The sequence below is a fragment of the Mus caroli genome, unplaced genomic scaffold, assembly GCF_978045245.1.
Source record: "Mus caroli unplaced genomic scaffold, Mus_caroli_1 scaffold_11, whole genome shotgun sequence".
Taxonomy (NCBI): Eukaryota; Metazoa; Chordata; class Mammalia; order Rodentia; family Muridae; genus Mus; species Mus caroli.
The window spans coordinates 108,758,630-108,775,588 of NW_028227266.1; the positions used below are offsets into that span (position 1 = coordinate 108,758,630).

At 48.1% G+C, this 16,959-nt stretch overlaps 2 protein-coding genes across 30 annotated transcripts in view; one reads left to right on the plus strand and one right to left on the minus strand.

The window, feature by feature from the left end:
- The window catches only part of Map4 (microtubule associated protein 4), a 153,431-nt gene extending 151,194 nt beyond the window's left edge, over positions 1–2,237 (plus strand). For 10 of the 18 annotated variants that reach the window (XM_029481534.2, XM_085828053.1, XM_085828052.1 and 7 more), the window contains one exon: positions 22–2,237. In XM_029481534.2, coding sequence (XP_029337394.1) covers positions 22–29 — 8 coding nt within the window. In that variant the 3' untranslated portion in view covers positions 30–2,237. The remainder of the gene's footprint in view (positions 1–21) is intronic. The other 8 variants (XM_029481530.2, XM_029481531.2, XM_085828049.1 and 5 more) reach the window with 1 other exon arrangement.
- Positions 2,238–2,608: 371 nt separating this feature from the next.
- The window catches only part of Dhx30 (DExH-box helicase 30), a 30,479-nt gene continuing 16,128 nt past the window's right edge, over positions 2,609–16,959 (minus strand). For all 12 annotated transcript variants that reach the window (XM_021171606.3, XM_085828062.1, XM_021171605.3 and 9 more), the window contains 18 exons: positions 14,794–14,924; positions 13,296–13,406; positions 9,101–9,402; positions 8,550–8,670; positions 7,671–7,820; positions 6,836–6,988; positions 5,711–6,547; positions 5,400–5,475; positions 5,211–5,315; positions 4,810–4,985; positions 4,412–4,618; positions 4,240–4,321; positions 3,975–4,168; positions 3,702–3,861; positions 3,434–3,591; positions 3,239–3,342; positions 3,018–3,157; positions 2,609–2,935 (listed from right to left, as the gene is read on the minus strand). In XM_021171606.3, coding sequence (XP_021027265.1) covers positions 2,682–2,935; positions 3,018–3,157; positions 3,239–3,342; positions 3,434–3,591; positions 3,702–3,861; positions 3,975–4,168; positions 4,240–4,321; positions 4,412–4,618; positions 4,810–4,985; positions 5,211–5,315; positions 5,400–5,475; positions 5,711–6,547; positions 6,836–6,988; positions 7,671–7,820; positions 8,550–8,670; positions 9,101–9,402; positions 13,296–13,406; positions 14,794–14,924 — 3,461 coding nt within the window. In that variant the 3' untranslated portion in view covers positions 2,609–2,681. The remainder of the gene's footprint in view (positions 2,936–3,017; positions 3,158–3,238; positions 3,343–3,433; positions 3,592–3,701; positions 3,862–3,974; positions 4,169–4,239; positions 4,322–4,411; positions 4,619–4,809; positions 4,986–5,210; positions 5,316–5,399; positions 5,476–5,710; positions 6,548–6,835; positions 6,989–7,670; positions 7,821–8,549; positions 8,671–9,100; positions 9,403–13,295; positions 13,407–14,793; positions 14,925–16,959) is intronic.

The following is a 16,959-nucleotide window of genomic DNA, read 5'->3' on the forward strand; positions in this document are numbered from 1 at the left end:
AAGTAACCTTTTATCTTCCAGGCATCTAATGATGACATTCTGGTCTCGTCTTCCATCTCCCCTGTGTTCCCTCTCTTGTCTCCCCCCTTGTTACCCTCTCCCATCCCTCCTCACGTGTCACTGCAGATTGAGACCTACAGGCTGACGTTCCGGGCAAATGCCAGGGCCCGCACCGACCATGGGGCTGACATTGTCTCCCGGCCTCCCCACTTCCCTGGTGGCCCAAGCTTGGGGTCTCGAGTCCTGGGCTCCTTTTCCCGGGCTGTCTACTAGACTTGTAAGCTCTTGGGTGCTGGGCAGCCCCTTTAGGCCTCCCTCCCTCCTGCCTCGCTTGCTCAGGGCAGCAGCAGCCCCACTCGCTGCCATTACACCTCCTTCCACCCCTTTCTGGGCCAACTCCAACTTCGCTATCTCACCACTGCACCACTGCACCATGGAGAAAGTGGGGCGGGGATGGTAGTCCAGTGGGATCTCTGTGGGATCTACGGGTGAGGAGCTGGATTCCAGCCTTGATTGTTTGGTTTTTTTGGACCAAACCCAAAAGAAACTGACAAACCCTCCCTCTCTTCCCTGGCTCAACCTGGAGGGACTGGTAAAGGTGAACTCCAGTGGAGACCAGCACCGACTGAATCCCTGGAACCTCACCACTCCTTGACCCCACGGTGGAAGCCACCATGTAGCTGGTACCAGGCCCTTTTGCTGCCCCGCCTCAAGTTAGTCAAGGTTCAGTCCTCCTTGTCCCCACAACTTATCGTACCTAAGTAGCTGCTGTCTCACTTTTTTATTCTTTCCCCTCCCAATAACTTATGAACGGGTGGTGTAGTTTGCAGGTTGAAGCCATGTCTAAATGAGAGTTCTCAGTAGGTGGTGAGGGACGTGGGGAAGGAGATCCCGAGTCTCCACTGAGGAGGCTGTCAGATATTGTTGGGGGTTGCCCTACTCTGGGCAGCTTGGGCCCTGTGGGAAGAAGTGAAGTCAGACGCTAGGGTGGGTCAGTGTGGCTGATTGTGTTGGTATTGTGTGTATGCTGCTTTTCTAACCAAGAGGCTGGTTTTGGCATCTATCTCATTCCCTGGGAATCCGGTGATTAATGTGTGATACAAAACCAGGGCTGGAGAAACAGAAATGAAGGTCAAAATCGCTGGCCTGTACCTGCAGGCCGTAGCACCCAAATCCTCATATCTAGGGGAGCCTGAGATGTCCAGAGCGCTTGTGAACAGTGGGGAATCAGGTGTGAAAATTTAAAACTAAAATGCATGAGACTGAGGCCATCCAGTCTTCTGGTGTGACTGGAGAGGTGGAGCCATGGTGGTGCAGCCATCCCAGCGTGGTCTGCTCATGGATGGGATGGCTGCAATGTTGAGAAAATCCCGGGAATTTTATCAACACAAGATTCTTATTGCACTTGTATTTTTTGTATTAAAGTTTGCATGGTTTCTAATAAAGGATTCAAACCTAAGTTTGTATTGAAATGGCCTGGGAGTGTCTAAGGGCTCCTCTGATAGGGCATTTTCTGCTGGGCAGATTTGCCTCTCAGGAGGCTGGCCCAGACTTGGTCCCCTTGGCCCTCCTCCTAACAGACTCTGCCTTTGCTTGGGTACAGTTTGAAGAGGTAGAGGTCTTTACTCTTTCTGCCAAGGGAAGGTATCCCTGGGCTTGAAGGTCTTCTCCATTTATGAGGTAGCAGTTACTTTGTGATAATCTTGACACTGAATCCCCAGCTCTCGAAGCACATACAAAGAATTGCTGGGACCTGTGGAAAAAAGACTGCCTGAGCTGGGGAGTGGCTTTCTTCCCAAGCTGTCAGAACTAAGCTTGGAGCCTGCATTGTCTGTATTTTGCAGCAATAGTGGCCCATGGAGCTGGGAGGGACGCAGTGGGGACCAGGGTAGCGATGGCTGAGCGCATACAGGTACTTGCTACCTTCCTTGATGTTGATCTTGGGGCCTTGAAGATGCTAAGGAAATTGACAACAAACAAGTCCATTGGCCAAGGATTAGAGAAAGGAAGGTAGCCCAAGCTCTGTAGGTAGCTCCCTGGAAGGATCCCAAGAGCCAGAGAACCTGAGAAGGCTGGTCTAGCAGCTTGGGACCACAGGCCATGTGATGTGCATACTTCAAAATGTTTGGGAATAAGATCCTTCTGTATTTTATAGTTTGCTCATGGCTTAGCCATTACCCATGTCTGTAATTGTTGTACTGATTTAAACAATAAAGCTGCCTGACATCCCACCATGTTATGTTGCTTCTGTCCTCTTAGTCCTTATCCCCTTCAGCTCCTCCCCCCACTTGCATTATGGCTGTGGCCAGGGCAAAACCAATGCCCGGAGTTCCTGGCAGGATGTACACAAATCAAGGCTGCCTAGAACAGTGCTCTTTGCCTCTTGCTATTCATACCCATTAGGACACGGTCTGTGCTGTGGGTCTCATTAGAAGCATCTGTGACAATGTTGGGCTTGACCAGACAGTTGGAATGTGTTGGCTGCTCTGGTGGCTCTCTCTTGAGGATGGAGGTTTTAAGCCCCATCTGCCTGTAGGACTTGGGCCACTGCCAACTCTGTACAAAGAGCCCAGAGTCCTGAGAGGAGCCCTTGGGAGGACAGCAGCACTCACAAGGGATAAATATAACTTTATTTTAAATAAACATTTGCACTCTGTACATAGCCCCAGCGGAAGAGAGGCTCAGTCATCAGCTGTCTTGCGCACATCAAAGCTGCCACAAGGTCCTCGAAGCAACTCTGCCAGCAGTGCAAGCAGCTGCCCATGTTCCTGCTGCACACTAAGAGGAAGTGCAGCTAGCTCGCTGCGGAGGCTCCGCTCCACCATCCGTCCTAGGGCTCGACGAAACTCCCTTAGCAACCGCACAGTTCGTGAATCACCTTCCAGCCGAAGCAGGTCACTGTCACTCAATGAGATGGTGGCCCGACGCCCATCGTCTGGAGGAGGAGAAATACAGGCTATGTTGGGTCATGCCGTGGGGCCATGAGTACCCCTTGGAATGGTGGGAGGGGTACCCACCTCGGATGTGCACGTCCCCATCTGTTAGGAGCAACACAGCTAGTGGGTGCACCTGGGAGGAATCTCGAACAAAGACGCTACCATTGGACTTGACGGCCATGAAATATGTCAGCCATCGGCTCCGTAACCGGGTAGCCTCCCTGGGGAACAAAATGCTGTGTGAAGCTACACATCTGGTCATTCTCTGGGTCCCTCTGTATGTAACCCTGGTTGCCACCCACCTGTTAATGGTTGACTTATGCAGCAAGATGTTGCCAGATTTGGTCCTGTAAGTGACACTGTTGGGTTTGAACTTGCCTTGCCGAGTAACCTTACCTTGTCTCACCTAAAGGGACAAAAAAGAAATATGAGCAAGGTGCTAGGGTTGGAGAGAGCTAGGGTTGGACCTGGTGAGAACCTGACCCTAGAGGAAGCACCTGGATGAGGTTGGGGTAGAGGCCAGCCATCAGCACACCCTTCACCAGCTCCTCTTCCTCGCTGTACTCATTGCACTGAGCAGAGGGCAGTGTGCAGTCAGAGGGCTTCCCCACTAGGAAAGCCTCATAAATGTTCTCTGAGAACTGCTTGATGAGCCCTGGGGAGGCAAAGTGCAGTGTGAACAGAGACCCTGCCTCAGGACTGGGATGGGAGCTCTGGGGGAAGTGGGGGTAGTGCTCAGGAGGCGCTCTTGGGGGCCAGGCTGACCGTGGATGAAGCGCAAGCTGGGGGCATACAGAAGGTTTTCTTCCAGGTAGTTTTCCCTGGAGGTACGGTCCTGCCAGCGCAGTACCTCCTCCCAGCCAGCTACAGCCCGCACGAAGGCCAAGTGGTCACTGCCACTGTCATGGCTCAGCAATGCCTTCACCTGGGAGAGAAGAATGTTGTAGAGGGGTCAGCAGAGTGACTAGAGTCCATCGCAAGACAACAGGTGAGGTGTGAATAGACAGCAAGAGGGCCATAGGAAGCACTGAGTCTAACCTTGTCTACTTCTGCCCGGTTCTGCAAACTGCTGCTGAAGGGGTCCCGGGTAAGACAGGAAACAACCACCAGCAGTGGGTGCAGGCAACGGAAGATGGCAGCCAACACTATGGCCTTGGCCAGTCGGGGGTCAGTAGAGATGTGGGCCAGGCGCTGTCCCAAGGTAGTCAGGTACTCCCGCTGGTCCAGCACCCCTGCAACAGCTCAGCTGTCAGTCCCTCCCACAAGCTATGCCACAGCCCAACCATTCCTAGCCTCCATTTACCAATCTCCTGGAGCAGGATCACGGCCTCATCCACTGCCTTGATATTTGGACTGTCCACAGCCTTAGAGAGGAACTCCACTGCCTAGAGCAAAAAGAACCATGCTCTCTCATGCCTGTGTCCTACCTGTCTTGTCCAGGAGCCAGCCCCTCCCTAGCCCTGCCTCTGCCGCACCGTCTTCTCAGGCATATGGATTTTGGCTTGCAGCACCAGGTTCTCAAGAGGTGTGCGCAGGATCTCTGGCACTTGGAAAGGAACCATTTTCTCCAGCCGGCTCCTCGGGAACAAGTGGTAGGCAAAACCTGACTGGCAGCGGCCAGCCCTGCCCCGGCGCTGAATCACATTTGCTCTCGACACCCACACAGTCTCCAGGCAGGATACCTAGGGGAAGGCAGGAAACCTACATGTGCTACAGTCTTTGTCTACCCATGTCTCCAATCACCCTCATCACCCCTCAAGAGGAACAATTCCCATATAGGTGGCCCTCACACAAAAAGACTCTCTACAGTAGATTGGGACTAGAGGCAACCTCAGAACTGGTGGGTTAGTTGGGCCCAAGAGAGAGGCGCTACCTTGGTCTTCAGGTCATAGCGTTCCTCCTTGTGCAGACCGCTGTCCACAACATGCACAATGTCGTTAACTGTGATGGAGGTTTCTGCAATGTTGGTGGCCAATACAATCTTGCGTACCCCAAGTGGAGGCTGTTGGAATATGGCCTTCTGGTCCATCATGGGGATATTGGAGTGCACTGGTGGATAGCAAGATACAAAAGGGCTTCACGCACTGTTCAGCCAGAAGAGTCCCACATTGAGGGCAGGGCAAGAATCTGGATCGCTCGTTCACCCAACCCTGACCCTGATCCAACTGAAGCCCAAATGGTCAAAGAAACCAGGCCCACTGGAGTATAGGCCGGGTCACTCCCTACCACAGAGAGCAAGACTCAACATTGCTGCGTGCATACCCAGACACTCACCTGGTAAGATGAGGTACTTGCTTTCATGCATGCCCAGGGCCTCCTGGAGCCGTTGTTGCACTCCTTTGATTTCTTGCCAGCCAGGTAGAAAGCACAGGATCCCACCTGTAAAGGGACCCTGCAGCCATGAGCTGGTTGGTCCAGCTAGTGGGGAAAGGGAGTAGCTGAGAATTGGGAGGAAGCACCCACCTGGGTCCCCACGGGCATCGATATGCAGAACCAGGTCAGTCACAAGGTCCAAATCAAGTGCACATTCATCTTCAGACTGGAGTAGGGGAAGAAAGGCCACTCACAGTCATGGGGTAAGGAGTCACACACAGGAACACAGTGAGGGTAAGCTAAGTATGTAAACCCTAGCCCACACTTGTCACACACAAAGGCATGTTATTCCCCACTTTTTATCCAGGAGACAGGCTTGGGAAGAAGAAAATGACCTATCATGAGGATAGGGAGGAGGGAATCCAAAGGAAAGCTCCAGACCCTGGGGTGGTGTCCCTCACCTCATGGTGCCGATGCCGGTGTGGGTACTGATGTTTACCCAGCTTGGCCAAGATGTCCTCCAGGTAGTGTTCCTTGACGGGATACATGAAGCCAGGTACCTTGATAACAGGGCAGCCCCCAAAGTATCGGGAAAAGCGCTCATTATCTCCTGTAGCACTCATGAGCACCAACCGTAAGGCTGGGTTGAGCCGCTGCAGGCCCTTGAGCAGAATCAGCAGGAAGTCTGTGTTCACATCCCGCTCATGGACCTCATCCACAATGACATGGCTCACACCCTCCAGGCTGGGGTTGCTCTGCAGCTTCCGAAGCAGGATACCCACAGTGCAGAAGAGCAGCGCCCCACCTCGGGCTGGGGGCTTACTTTCCAAGCGTACCTGGAAGCCCACATTCCGACGCAAGGAGGGGCCCAGTTCATGGCTGACCCGCTGTGCCACAGACACAGCTGAGATCCGGCGAGGTTGTGTGATGATCACATTGCAGCGGGCACCTCGACCCTCAGTCACATAGCGCTCCAATAGCAGCTGAGGGATACGTGTGGTCTTCCCACAGCCTGTGTCCCCAGAGATGACTACCACTGGGTGTTGTTCAATGGCACTGAGGATAGTGTCCCGATGAGGGTCCACAGGTAGCTGAGGGGCCTCCTGCCAGATTGGCCCTCTCCTCCGCCACAGCTCTAGCAGGCTCTGGCTTAGGCGCACCTCCTCTGCTTCTGACAGGGGCATGTATGGCTTGCCTGTGATAGGGTCACTCAAGGGCCCTGAGTCCTTGCCTAAGGGCAAGATGTCATCACTCTGCAGTCGGAGTTCTGGGGAAATCCATGAACTGTCCACCGGGTACTAGAAGATGAAGAAGCAAGTAAAATGACAAAAAGCATGGTCCTCCTCCATGCAGTCAGCCCCTCCAAAGGATTCACCTGAGTCATATGGTTAGGGCCCAACTCACAGAGCAGAGAACTTGGGCTGTGACTGCCCTGACACCCTCGTAGGCATGACTAAGGGGACTTAGAGTTAGGGGAATAAGACTCCCTGCTCAGTAAGGAAAAAGGATTTTCCTAAGCCTGTTGTAGGCAGAAACTGCCTTCAGTCTGAAGAGGGAGACAGTGGGATGGAAGATAGGACACTTACATGACTCAGGAAGGCCTCTATCTTGCGAAGGATGGGCTCAGGCACCTGGATGGTACATGGCCGGCGCTGGGTCTCACCCAACTCACGCAGGGAGGCCAGGTTGTACATGGCATGGGTAAGCGGCTCATTGTTCCTGTCCACAAGGCCAAGGCTCTGTAGAAGGATTCGTTATAGCTCAGTCTATGCTCCTAAACCAGATGTGCTCAGATTGCTGTGATCCATACGGTAGAAGGAGAGACCTTACTCCTGCATATTTCTCCACATGTGTGCCATGGTGGACACAATAAGAAAAAGTTATAGGGCTGGAGAGATGACTCAGTGGTTAAGAGCATTAACTGTTCTTCCAGAGGTCCTGAGTTCAAATCCCAGCAACCACATGGTGGCTCACAACCATCTGTAATGGGATCTGATAAACTCTTCTGGTGTGTCTGAACATAGCTACAATGTACTCATATTCATTAAATAAATAAATGTTTAAAAATGAAAATGTTTTAAAAAGAGGTGGGAGGTGCACAACTTGCCAGATGAAGGACATACTGCCATGACTTAATGTCCCTTCCTCAGTTTTCATTCTAGCTGCACATCAGGTTATTCTATTGGCCACCATGGTGAACAGGATCTCTCTGGGCACCTAGGCCAAGTATTGATAAGGCTAAGCTTCCAGGCACAGTCACTGTGCAGAGACTGGGAAAGCAGATATCAGAACAGCATTGAGAAATACAAGCAAGGATGGGCCACCAGCTCCTTTCCTACCTGGGTACAAACACTCCAAGAGGCCTGGTGGGTTTTACTACCTAGAAAAGTAGACCAATCTGTCATAGACAAAGGGGCTTACCTTCAGTTTCTTGCAAGCCAAGGCTGCTGCCTTATTCTCAGCCTCAGCTTTGCGTCGCCCTTTGGCGACAAAGGTCATGGGACAGGGCCAGAGCAGAGTGAGTGTAGCCAGCTTGGTCTTGGTACCCACAGTATGGAACTGCATGAGATTCTACATGGAAGATAAGTAGGAAGTTACAAAAGGCAGGGGATGGAAAGAGATTGTTAGGTAATCTAAGCACTTCAAGGAACCCAGAGATGTACTTAAGCATGATCTCTACAGCACCAAAGAGCCCCAGACTGGGCACAAGCACACATGGTTCTGGACTGCGACTTCCCCTTTGTTCTTCTGCTTTATCTCCTTCACCAATGACCCTGTGTGACCCTAGTTCTGAGCTTGCTTCTCAATCTCTGTAGTAGTAGAGGGGTTCATGCAATGCTCCAACCTGTCTTCCTAACCCTCATCCAATTAGCACTTTCAGAAAAGTCTGAAACAGTCAAATCCCAGGCATGTCCTGACAGAGTGAAGGCTTTATACCTCTTCATCAGTCCTCCTGAGAGCCCTGCTGTGGCATCAGTGATGTCACTTACAGTGCAGGATTCAGGCACCCACTCCTACTCTCTCCTACTTCCTAACCCACCACTGGCTCCCAGAGCAGGGTCTCCAATCAGCAGTGCCCAGCCTACACCTGGTGTGGCTGTTTTCACGTCTGTTCTGGCCCTGCTGCCTTATCCTTTCTGTCCATCAGGGATCCTATATCCTTCTAGGTGGCCTAAGTTGGAGTTGAGACAGATACCCTCTGCCCTGCCCCACAACAAGGCTTCTGTCCTGCTTAGCCTTGAGAGAGATGGGCACAAACAAGTGGGCTGCTCAGGTTCACTTTCAGGACAGCCAACTCACCTTAGCTGTGGAGGAGGATGTTGCAATCTGAATCACTTTGGCCAGAAGGTTCTTGGGAAGTGGAAACTGGGTCAGAGCTCTAATAGCACTGTCATCATCTGTCATTTCAAAGGAGCCCCCCCTACGAGGACAAACAGTTGAGATTAAAAAAAAAAAAAAAAAAAAAAAAAAAAAAGTTCTGTCTTCCTAGGCAAGTTCTCTGGGCCTTCAAGGTTGGGACATAGTGCTGATGTAACAGGTAGGTAGGAGGCATGAAATGATGGGGCCAGGCTCTACTGCCTCTTCAGTCACACAGCCCACACTCCCCCAGCTTCCCCAGAGGGAAGCAAGCAGAGGGAAAGAGTAAGCAAAGGGATCACTGTGTGAATTGGAAAGAAGGTTCATGCCCAGTCTGCAGGAGCCCAGCCACAGCCCAAGACAGTAGTATACTATCTCATCCCATCCCTCATATGGGGAGACACAGTGAGCAACAAGATATGACAATTAAAAGAGGCTCAGAGAAGGTCAATCCTATGTCAAGATGTGTCCAGTGTCCCCTGTAACAGCAGTACCTTGAGTCCCTGAGTGGGTTGTGGGAGTCTTGCTGGGTCATAGACAGAAACTCTGTCACATCAATGGTCCCCTCTTCTAGCTCTTCCTCCTCATCTTCCTCTTCCTCTCGGCCTAAGGATCGGGATAGTCCTGCAGGACCCCCTGGCCGAATGTTCTCAGGATTCAGCTGCCGCCAGGAAGTTGGAGGCATGGTGGGTTCTGGGCGCCACCAGCTGTCAGCTGGAGACCCAAAACGATCAGCTAGCACTCGGTATTTAGCTGCATCAAACAGTTCATTCCGTGGTCCCAGCAGACCCCAGCCCTGTTGGGTAGAGAAAACTGTTAGGATCATAGCATCATTACACCTCAGTCAGCTTGTGTTGGGCTCTGCTATACGTTCTTCAGCCTTGGCCAGAAATGGGAATAAAAATCCACTTGAATCCAGGCATGATGGTGCACCCCTATTATCTCAGCAATGGAAGCTGAAAGAGAAGAATCTTGTGATCCAGGCCAGCTTTGCCTATACAGTGAAACCATCTCAAAAACCGTAACAGAAAGAAAGAGTAGAAAGGGGGCTGGCTCAACGGGTAAGAGCACTGACTGTTCTTCCCAAGGTTCAAATCCCAACAACCACATGGTGGCTCATAACCACTCTTAATGAGATCTGACGCCCTCCTCTGGTGAGTCTGAAGTCAGCTACAGTGTACTTATACATAATAATAAATAAATCTTTGGGCCAGAGCAAGCAGAGACTAAGCAAGCAGGCCTGAGTGAGAGTGGGGTTGACCAGAGCAAGCAGAGGTGCTAAAAATTCAATCCCCAACAATCACATGAAGGCTCACAACCATCTGTACAGCTTCAGTGTACTCACATAATAAAATAAATCTTTAAAAAAAAAAAAAAAGACATTCCTCTCTCCTCAGTAGTTTGAAAGAAAGAAGGAAGGAAGGAAGGAAGGAAGGAAGGAAGGAAGGAAGGAAGGAAGGAAAGAGAGAGAGAGAGGAGACAGAAGAAAGGGGAGGAGAAAAGATTTTAGAAATGTCTAGATCTGCTAGATATGGGGGCAAATGTCTAAAATCCTATGTCTCCCAGGCCAAGGCAGGAAGACCACTTGAAGTTATAAATAGCCTGATCTGCATGACTTGGTCTCAGTAAAACAAAAGTGAGAAATGAAATAAGCTAATTCACTACATATCTTCACAAATGAAACAGCGACAGAGGCCCCCAGCACAGTTGCTCACTTGTGCAGACATAGCACTCACTTAAAGAGATAAAAGTTCAAGGCCCAGCTGGGTTCCATAGTTTGAGACCAGCAAGAACAAAACAACCAAAGCAACAGACAAATAACAAAACAAAACAAAAGCCAATAAAATAAAAAAAACAAAAAATCGAACAAAAAACCAAGGAGGCAATGGTGGCTCACACATTAGTCCCAAGTCTCAGGAGGCAGAGGCAGGTGGATCTCTGAGTTCGAGGCCAGCCTGGTCTACAGAGTGAGTTCCAGGACAGCCAGGGCCACACAGAGAAACCCTGTCTGGAAAAACAAAACAAACAAAAAACCAAAGAAGCAGAGGAGCATAAGGTAACAGCACACAGTGATCTGCAAAGCCACAATAACAGAGCAATTAGGAAATGAGTGGTCCACGGTGTCAAATCGATACCATTCCTAACACAAGAACCCTGTTAAACTCACATATAATACATAGATCTTAAAAAAAAAAACCAAAAAACAAAAAACAAAAAAAAACCTGTTAGAAATATACTACAAAATAATCTAAAATGTTTTGAAAACCGTCTGTAAAATATTCAGTATGGATTTAAAAGTCAACAGAAACTAAGTTGCATGGGTGTGTTTACTGCAGTAATGTAGTCAACAAAGAAATCAAGAAGTAGGCTGCAGAGACAGTCCGGCCTATTGGAGAGGGTGCTGCTTGCACAGGGGGCCTTCCTTCCCTCACAACAGCTAAAGACCTGAAGCTTGTTTCTTAGGCACTATATTCACCTGAACACACTGACTCCCACACACGTACATATGCTTAAATGTACAGGTGTAGGAGCACCAGCTCAGTGGCTGCTCAGCACTGGACGCTCTTCTAGAAGATCAGGGGTCAGTTCTCAGCACCCACATGGATTGTCGCAAACATCTAGATGACTCCACTCTCAAGGAATGTGTCACCCTCTGCTGACCTCTGTAAGTACCACATACACACACACAAAGGGAAACACCCATATAAACACACAAAAAAGTTTAAAAATCTTTAAAAAAAGGAAAAAAAAAGGAAGAAAGGAAGAAAGAAAAGAGGTACACAAAAGTAGTTAATGACAGAAAGCTGGCCGAGCATGTGCCCTGGGTTCATTCTTCAGCACAGCAAAACAAACAAAAAAAAAACAAAACGAAAAAATACAAATTTAGCTGGGCATGGTGGTGCATGCCTTTAATCCCAGCACTTGGGAGGCAGAGGCAGGCGGATTTCTGAGTTCGAGGCCAGCCTGGTCTACAAAGTGAGTTCCAGGACAGCCAGGGCTATACACAGAGAAACCCTGTCTCGAAAAACCAAAAAAAAAAAAAAAAAAAAAAAAAAAATACAAATTTTAACAGTTACAAAATAAATAATATACCAGGGTTAAGATGTTTATCCTAAGGAGATAGAATATAAATATAGAGAAGGAGAAGATAATAAATATAGAACGGAAACACACTCAATGGAATCCCTGCCAAAGCCACAAAGAAACTATCAAACAAAACAACAAAAGCTCGAAAACTCGCAAAATACACAAAAGCTCCCAACAGCCAAAATAATCTTTTTTTTTTTTTTGATTTGAACTCAGGGCTTCCGGAAGAGCAGTCAGTGCTCTTAACTGCTGCGCCATTTCTCCAGCACCCCAGCCAAAATAATCTTAAAAAATATGAAGTCAGAGAAATTATACTTTCTATCTTAAATACAAAGTTGTTATAATCAAATGATCGCAGGGTATAGGGTGTCACATATCTTTAATCACTTTGCCCTTTCCTGACCTTCAAAAGAGCACCAGGCACAAATGTGTCATCCATGTATGTTAGCAATACACACAAAATAAATATCTTTAAAAATTTCTCTCTTGGGGGCTGGAGAGATAGCTAGGTGGTTAAGAGCACTGTCTGCTCTTCCAGAGGTCCTGAGTTCAACTCCCAGCAACCACATGGTGGCTCACAACCATCTGCAATGTGATCTGATGCCCTCTTCTGGTGTGTCTGAAGACAACTATAGTGCACTCATATATATAAAATAAACAAATAATCTTTTAAAAAAAAAAATTAAAAATTTTTTTCTCTTGAACCAGTGATGGTGGCCACACCTTTTTTGTTTGTTTGTTTGTTTGTTTTGTTTTTTGTTTTTTGAGGCAGGGTTTCTCTGTATAGTCCTGGCTGTCCTGGCACTCACTCTGTAGACCCGGCTGGTCTGGAACTCAGAAATCCGCCTGCGTGCGCCCGTCCATGGCCACACGTTTAATCCTACCATTCAGAATTAAAGTCTCAGCAGTCCCGCAGGCACACAGGCACACAGCTTGCCCAACAGTAGTGAATTGCAGACAAGCCAGGGCACAGAGAGACCACATCTGAGGAAAAAAGTTGTTGTTGTTTGGGGGTTTTTGCTTTTTTTAATTTTACAATAAAACATAGGCCAGGAAGTCAGATAGCTCTGTCAGTAAACAGCTTGCCAAATAAACATGGAAGAGCTGAATTCAATCCCCAACTCTGATGTAAAACTCCAGCTAGTGGTGGTGTACACTTATAATCCCAGGGCTGGGGAGGCAGACAGGTGGATCATGGGACATGCTAGGCAGCCAACCAGGCCAGGTGTGATGAGGCACACCTTTAGTCCAAGCACTCAAAAAGCATAAGCAAGTGACTCTCCGTGTCAGCTAAGGCTGGCGAGCTTGGTCTATACATCAGTAGTTCTTGGCCAGCCAAGCTACAGAGTGAGACCTTGTCTCAAAGAAGCAAACAAACAGAAAAACAATGTAGACAACTTTTCAGGAGTGACACCTGTAAAGGACCCCTAGATGACACACAGCTAGCACACATACACAAATAGGAAATAGGAAGGGCTCAGTTCAGTTGAATGCCTGAACCTTGCATCAAGATCACAAAATGTCCCTGGATGCAAAACTACTTCAACAGAGAGCAAGGGATAAGTCTCCCAGGCCTGTGGGCCTTCAACAGAGGAGCCTCACCTTGAAGAGTTGGCAGGCTGCTGCTGCAGCCTGACGCTCAGCATCAATCTTCTTGCTGCCATAGCCTTCCACCTCCACGCTCTTGGGCCACTTTATGTGCAGGGTGACTTTCTGGGAAAGTGAAAAAAGCAAATAAAGAACTGGGAATGGTAGCCAACACCTGTAATCCAGAAGATCACGTTACAAAGTAAGTTCCAGGACAGGTTGGGAATGTATAAGGCCCTGGATCAAAAACAAACAAGCTGGGCTAAAGAGATGGCTCAGCAGTTAAGAGACTGCTCTTCCGGAGGTCCTGAATTCATTTCCCAGCAACCACCTGGTGGCTCACAACCATCTATAATGGGGATCCAATGCCCTCTTCTGGTGTGTCTGAAGAAACTCACATACATGACATAAATAAATCTTTTAAAAAACAAAACAAAAACAAAAAACAAACAAAACAAACTGGGTGTGATGACACACACACTTTTAATGCCAGCAATCTGTAGGAAGACCCAGGTGGATCTATTGAGTTCAAGGCCAGCCTGGTCTACATAGTCATTTTCTGGACAGCCAGGGATAAACAGCGAAACCCTATCTCAAAGCAACCAACCAACCAAAAAGAACCGTCACTCAGAATAGCTTCCTGAATGCTTCTGTGAGGTCTAGGCTCTACACATGGAGCAGGAATCGTCACTGTCACTTCTTTCCTGCATCCCTTGTTAAAGAACCAAAACCACAAAGTACTGCAAGGCCCTCTTAGACAAGATGAGTACTCCTTCCCCCACCTGCTGTGCTTGCTCCTCCTGAACGAAGCATAGAGAGTACTGGTTGATTCTTCAAACTGAATTGTATTTTGAGATTCTCTTCTGAGTGTACAGTGGCACACATCTGTAAGTCATTTTTCATGTGTATAGAATACCTTCAGGATCTGGGAAGTGGAGGCAGGAAAACCAGCAATCCAAGGCCAGATCCTGTTACAGAGTTCTAAGCCAACCTAGTCTACACAAAACCTTATCTCCACAAAAAGCAAATGATCAGTGCCAGATGCCTTTGATCTCAGCACTCAGGAGGCAGGGGCAAGCAGATCTGAGTTCAAGACCAGGCTGGTCTCCAAAATGAATTCCAGGACACCCAGGAATAAAGACACCCTGTCTAGAAGAACAAAAACAGATAAAACAAAACAAAACAGAATTTTTTGGCCTCTTTAGAAAACAAAAACAAAAGCTAAAACCCTGGGGGGTTGGAGAGATGGCTCAGTGGTTAAGAGCACTGATTGCTCTTCCAGAGGTCCTGAGTTCAATTCCCAGCAACCACGTGGTGGCTCACAATCATCTGTAATGGGATCTGATGCCCTCTTCTGGTGTGTCTGAAGACAGCTACAGTGTACACATATAAATAAAATAAATAAATCTTTAAAAAAAAAAACAAAAACAAAAACAAACAAAAACCCTGAAAGGGAAGAGTAGCCAGTTTTCTGTGAGTCAAACCAGTGTTTCACTAAGCCATCAATACTTACCTTTTTCTTCGGTCCATTCGTGTGCACATAGACTAACTTGTCTTTTGCATGTGAGATGCCAAGGGCTCTTCCAATCACGCTGTTGAGAAGGTTTTTAGGCTGTGGAAACTCTTTTAATAGGTCCCTAGAAGCTAAGAAAATAAGAATGAATAATTACAATTCTTTTTCTTTCAAAACTCCATAAGGTAGGTAGGTGTGTGTGTGTGTGTGTGTGTGTGTGTGTATCAATCTAAGTCACTCTGGGCTGAAGATGTTGCCTCAGGACCCCCAAGCACTCAATGGAGTTAGGAGTCCTTGGAAAAGGGTTGGTTAGTCAATAAACTCCGTGAGTCTGATGTCTAAAAGAGGGTATTCAAAAAACAAACTAAACGCCAAGTGGTGGTTACGCACACCTTTTATTCCAGCACCCAGAAGACAGAGGCAGGCAGATCTCTGAGTTGAAGGCCAGCCTGGTCTACAGAGTGAGTTCCAGAACAGCCAAGGCTATACAGAGAAACCCTGTCTGAAAAACAGCAGCAACAACAAATACAAACAAACAAACAAACCCAAAAGTATCTTCCACATCTATCCAGGAGAGATCAAGGCCCTCCTAAGCAGTTCACAGAGTTAGGAGGACAGGCCCCTTGCAGAGCAGGATGAGATCCAGCTGCTGAAGACCATGCCTCCACTCTCAAGTAACCCCACCCTCTGCATAAGTCCTCTCTAAAGCCCACAGAAAGGCTCCCAGCCAAGACAAAGCATGAGCCAACCCGCCTATCTCCCTGACATACCGGAAAGGGGCATCAGATACCAGGAGGCCATCCCTTCCCTTCCACTTATTCTCTACATTAACCTCTAAACAAAAATGTCTGCGATATCTCTTCTAGCAGTAGCTACTGCCAGACAAGGGCTTAGTTGGACCACAAAGAGGCAATATGGCCCCGCTCAAAACAAAATGAAGTGCCCATTCACAGAGTCAGGAATCTTTAGAGAGAAGGCTTCAGAAGTCTTCTCATTTGCCACTGTCAGTGTGTGGCATTACATTAAGCTTATGTTACTCCACAGTGGAATTGATCTAGAGTACCTTGTACTTGGTTCATCATAATCATTTGAGAAATTTTCACCTAGCAGTGGATAGAGTATTCTTCAATGGGAACCTAAGAATGCCAGCCATGTTCAGATAGGATCTGTATTTAATTCTTATGTCTTTTTATTTGTTTTTTGGTTTTCTTTTTTGGTTTTTTTTTTTTTTTTTGGTTTTTTCAAGACAGGGTTTCTCTGTGTAGATCTTGGCTGTCCTGGATCTCACTCTGTAGACCAGGCTGGCCTCGAACTCAGAAATCCGCCTGCCTCTGCCTCCCAAGTGCTGGGAAAAAGGCGTGCGCCACCACTGCCCGGCTTATGTCTTTTTAAAAGTTCATTTATTGCTGAGCAGGTGTTAACTTTTAATCCCATCACTTGGGAGACAGAGACATGTGAATCTCTGTGAGTTTCAGGCCAGCCAGGGTTATAGAGTGAGACCCTAATTTTAAAAAAAAAATTATCTTATTAATATGTGTGTACACATGTACGTGAGGTCAGAGGTTAGCCCTGGCAGACCTATTCTCTCCCTCCACTATGATCAGGGGTTGGAACTTGAGTTTATTATCTACCAGACTTGTATGCAAGCGCTTTTACCAGAGGACCCACTTCACCAGTGCTAAATTTTGAAAATATTCCTCCAAAACTCTGGAATAACCTGGTTATCTAGTTTGGGATATTTATCTGGAACAGATTTCTGTGTCAACTAGCACAATAGGAGGGTCCTGCCTGGACCACTCTCCTAAACGCTGTGTTATAAATCATGTAAGAACCAAGTAGTTACTAAACAGTTCCTAAGCAGACTCAAGGAGAGTTGAACCCATCCTGCAGCCCTATGCTAAGTAGATATGCACAGACACCACACCCCGAGATCTTCAAGACGGGTAAAGAAAGGCCAGCGAGCTCACTCCACCTATCTTAATGGCAATGATGCACTAATCATGATGTCAGAGCTAACCCTCAATGCCACTCAACCTGGCAGAAGTAGGATATTTAAGTGATTCTCCCCCAGCCCCCACCCCCCGCCTCGCCCCCATCCATCTACATGCAGGTGTGCTGGGTTCTAGGTGGACACACCAGACACACCAGGCTTTCTAACAGCAAGGC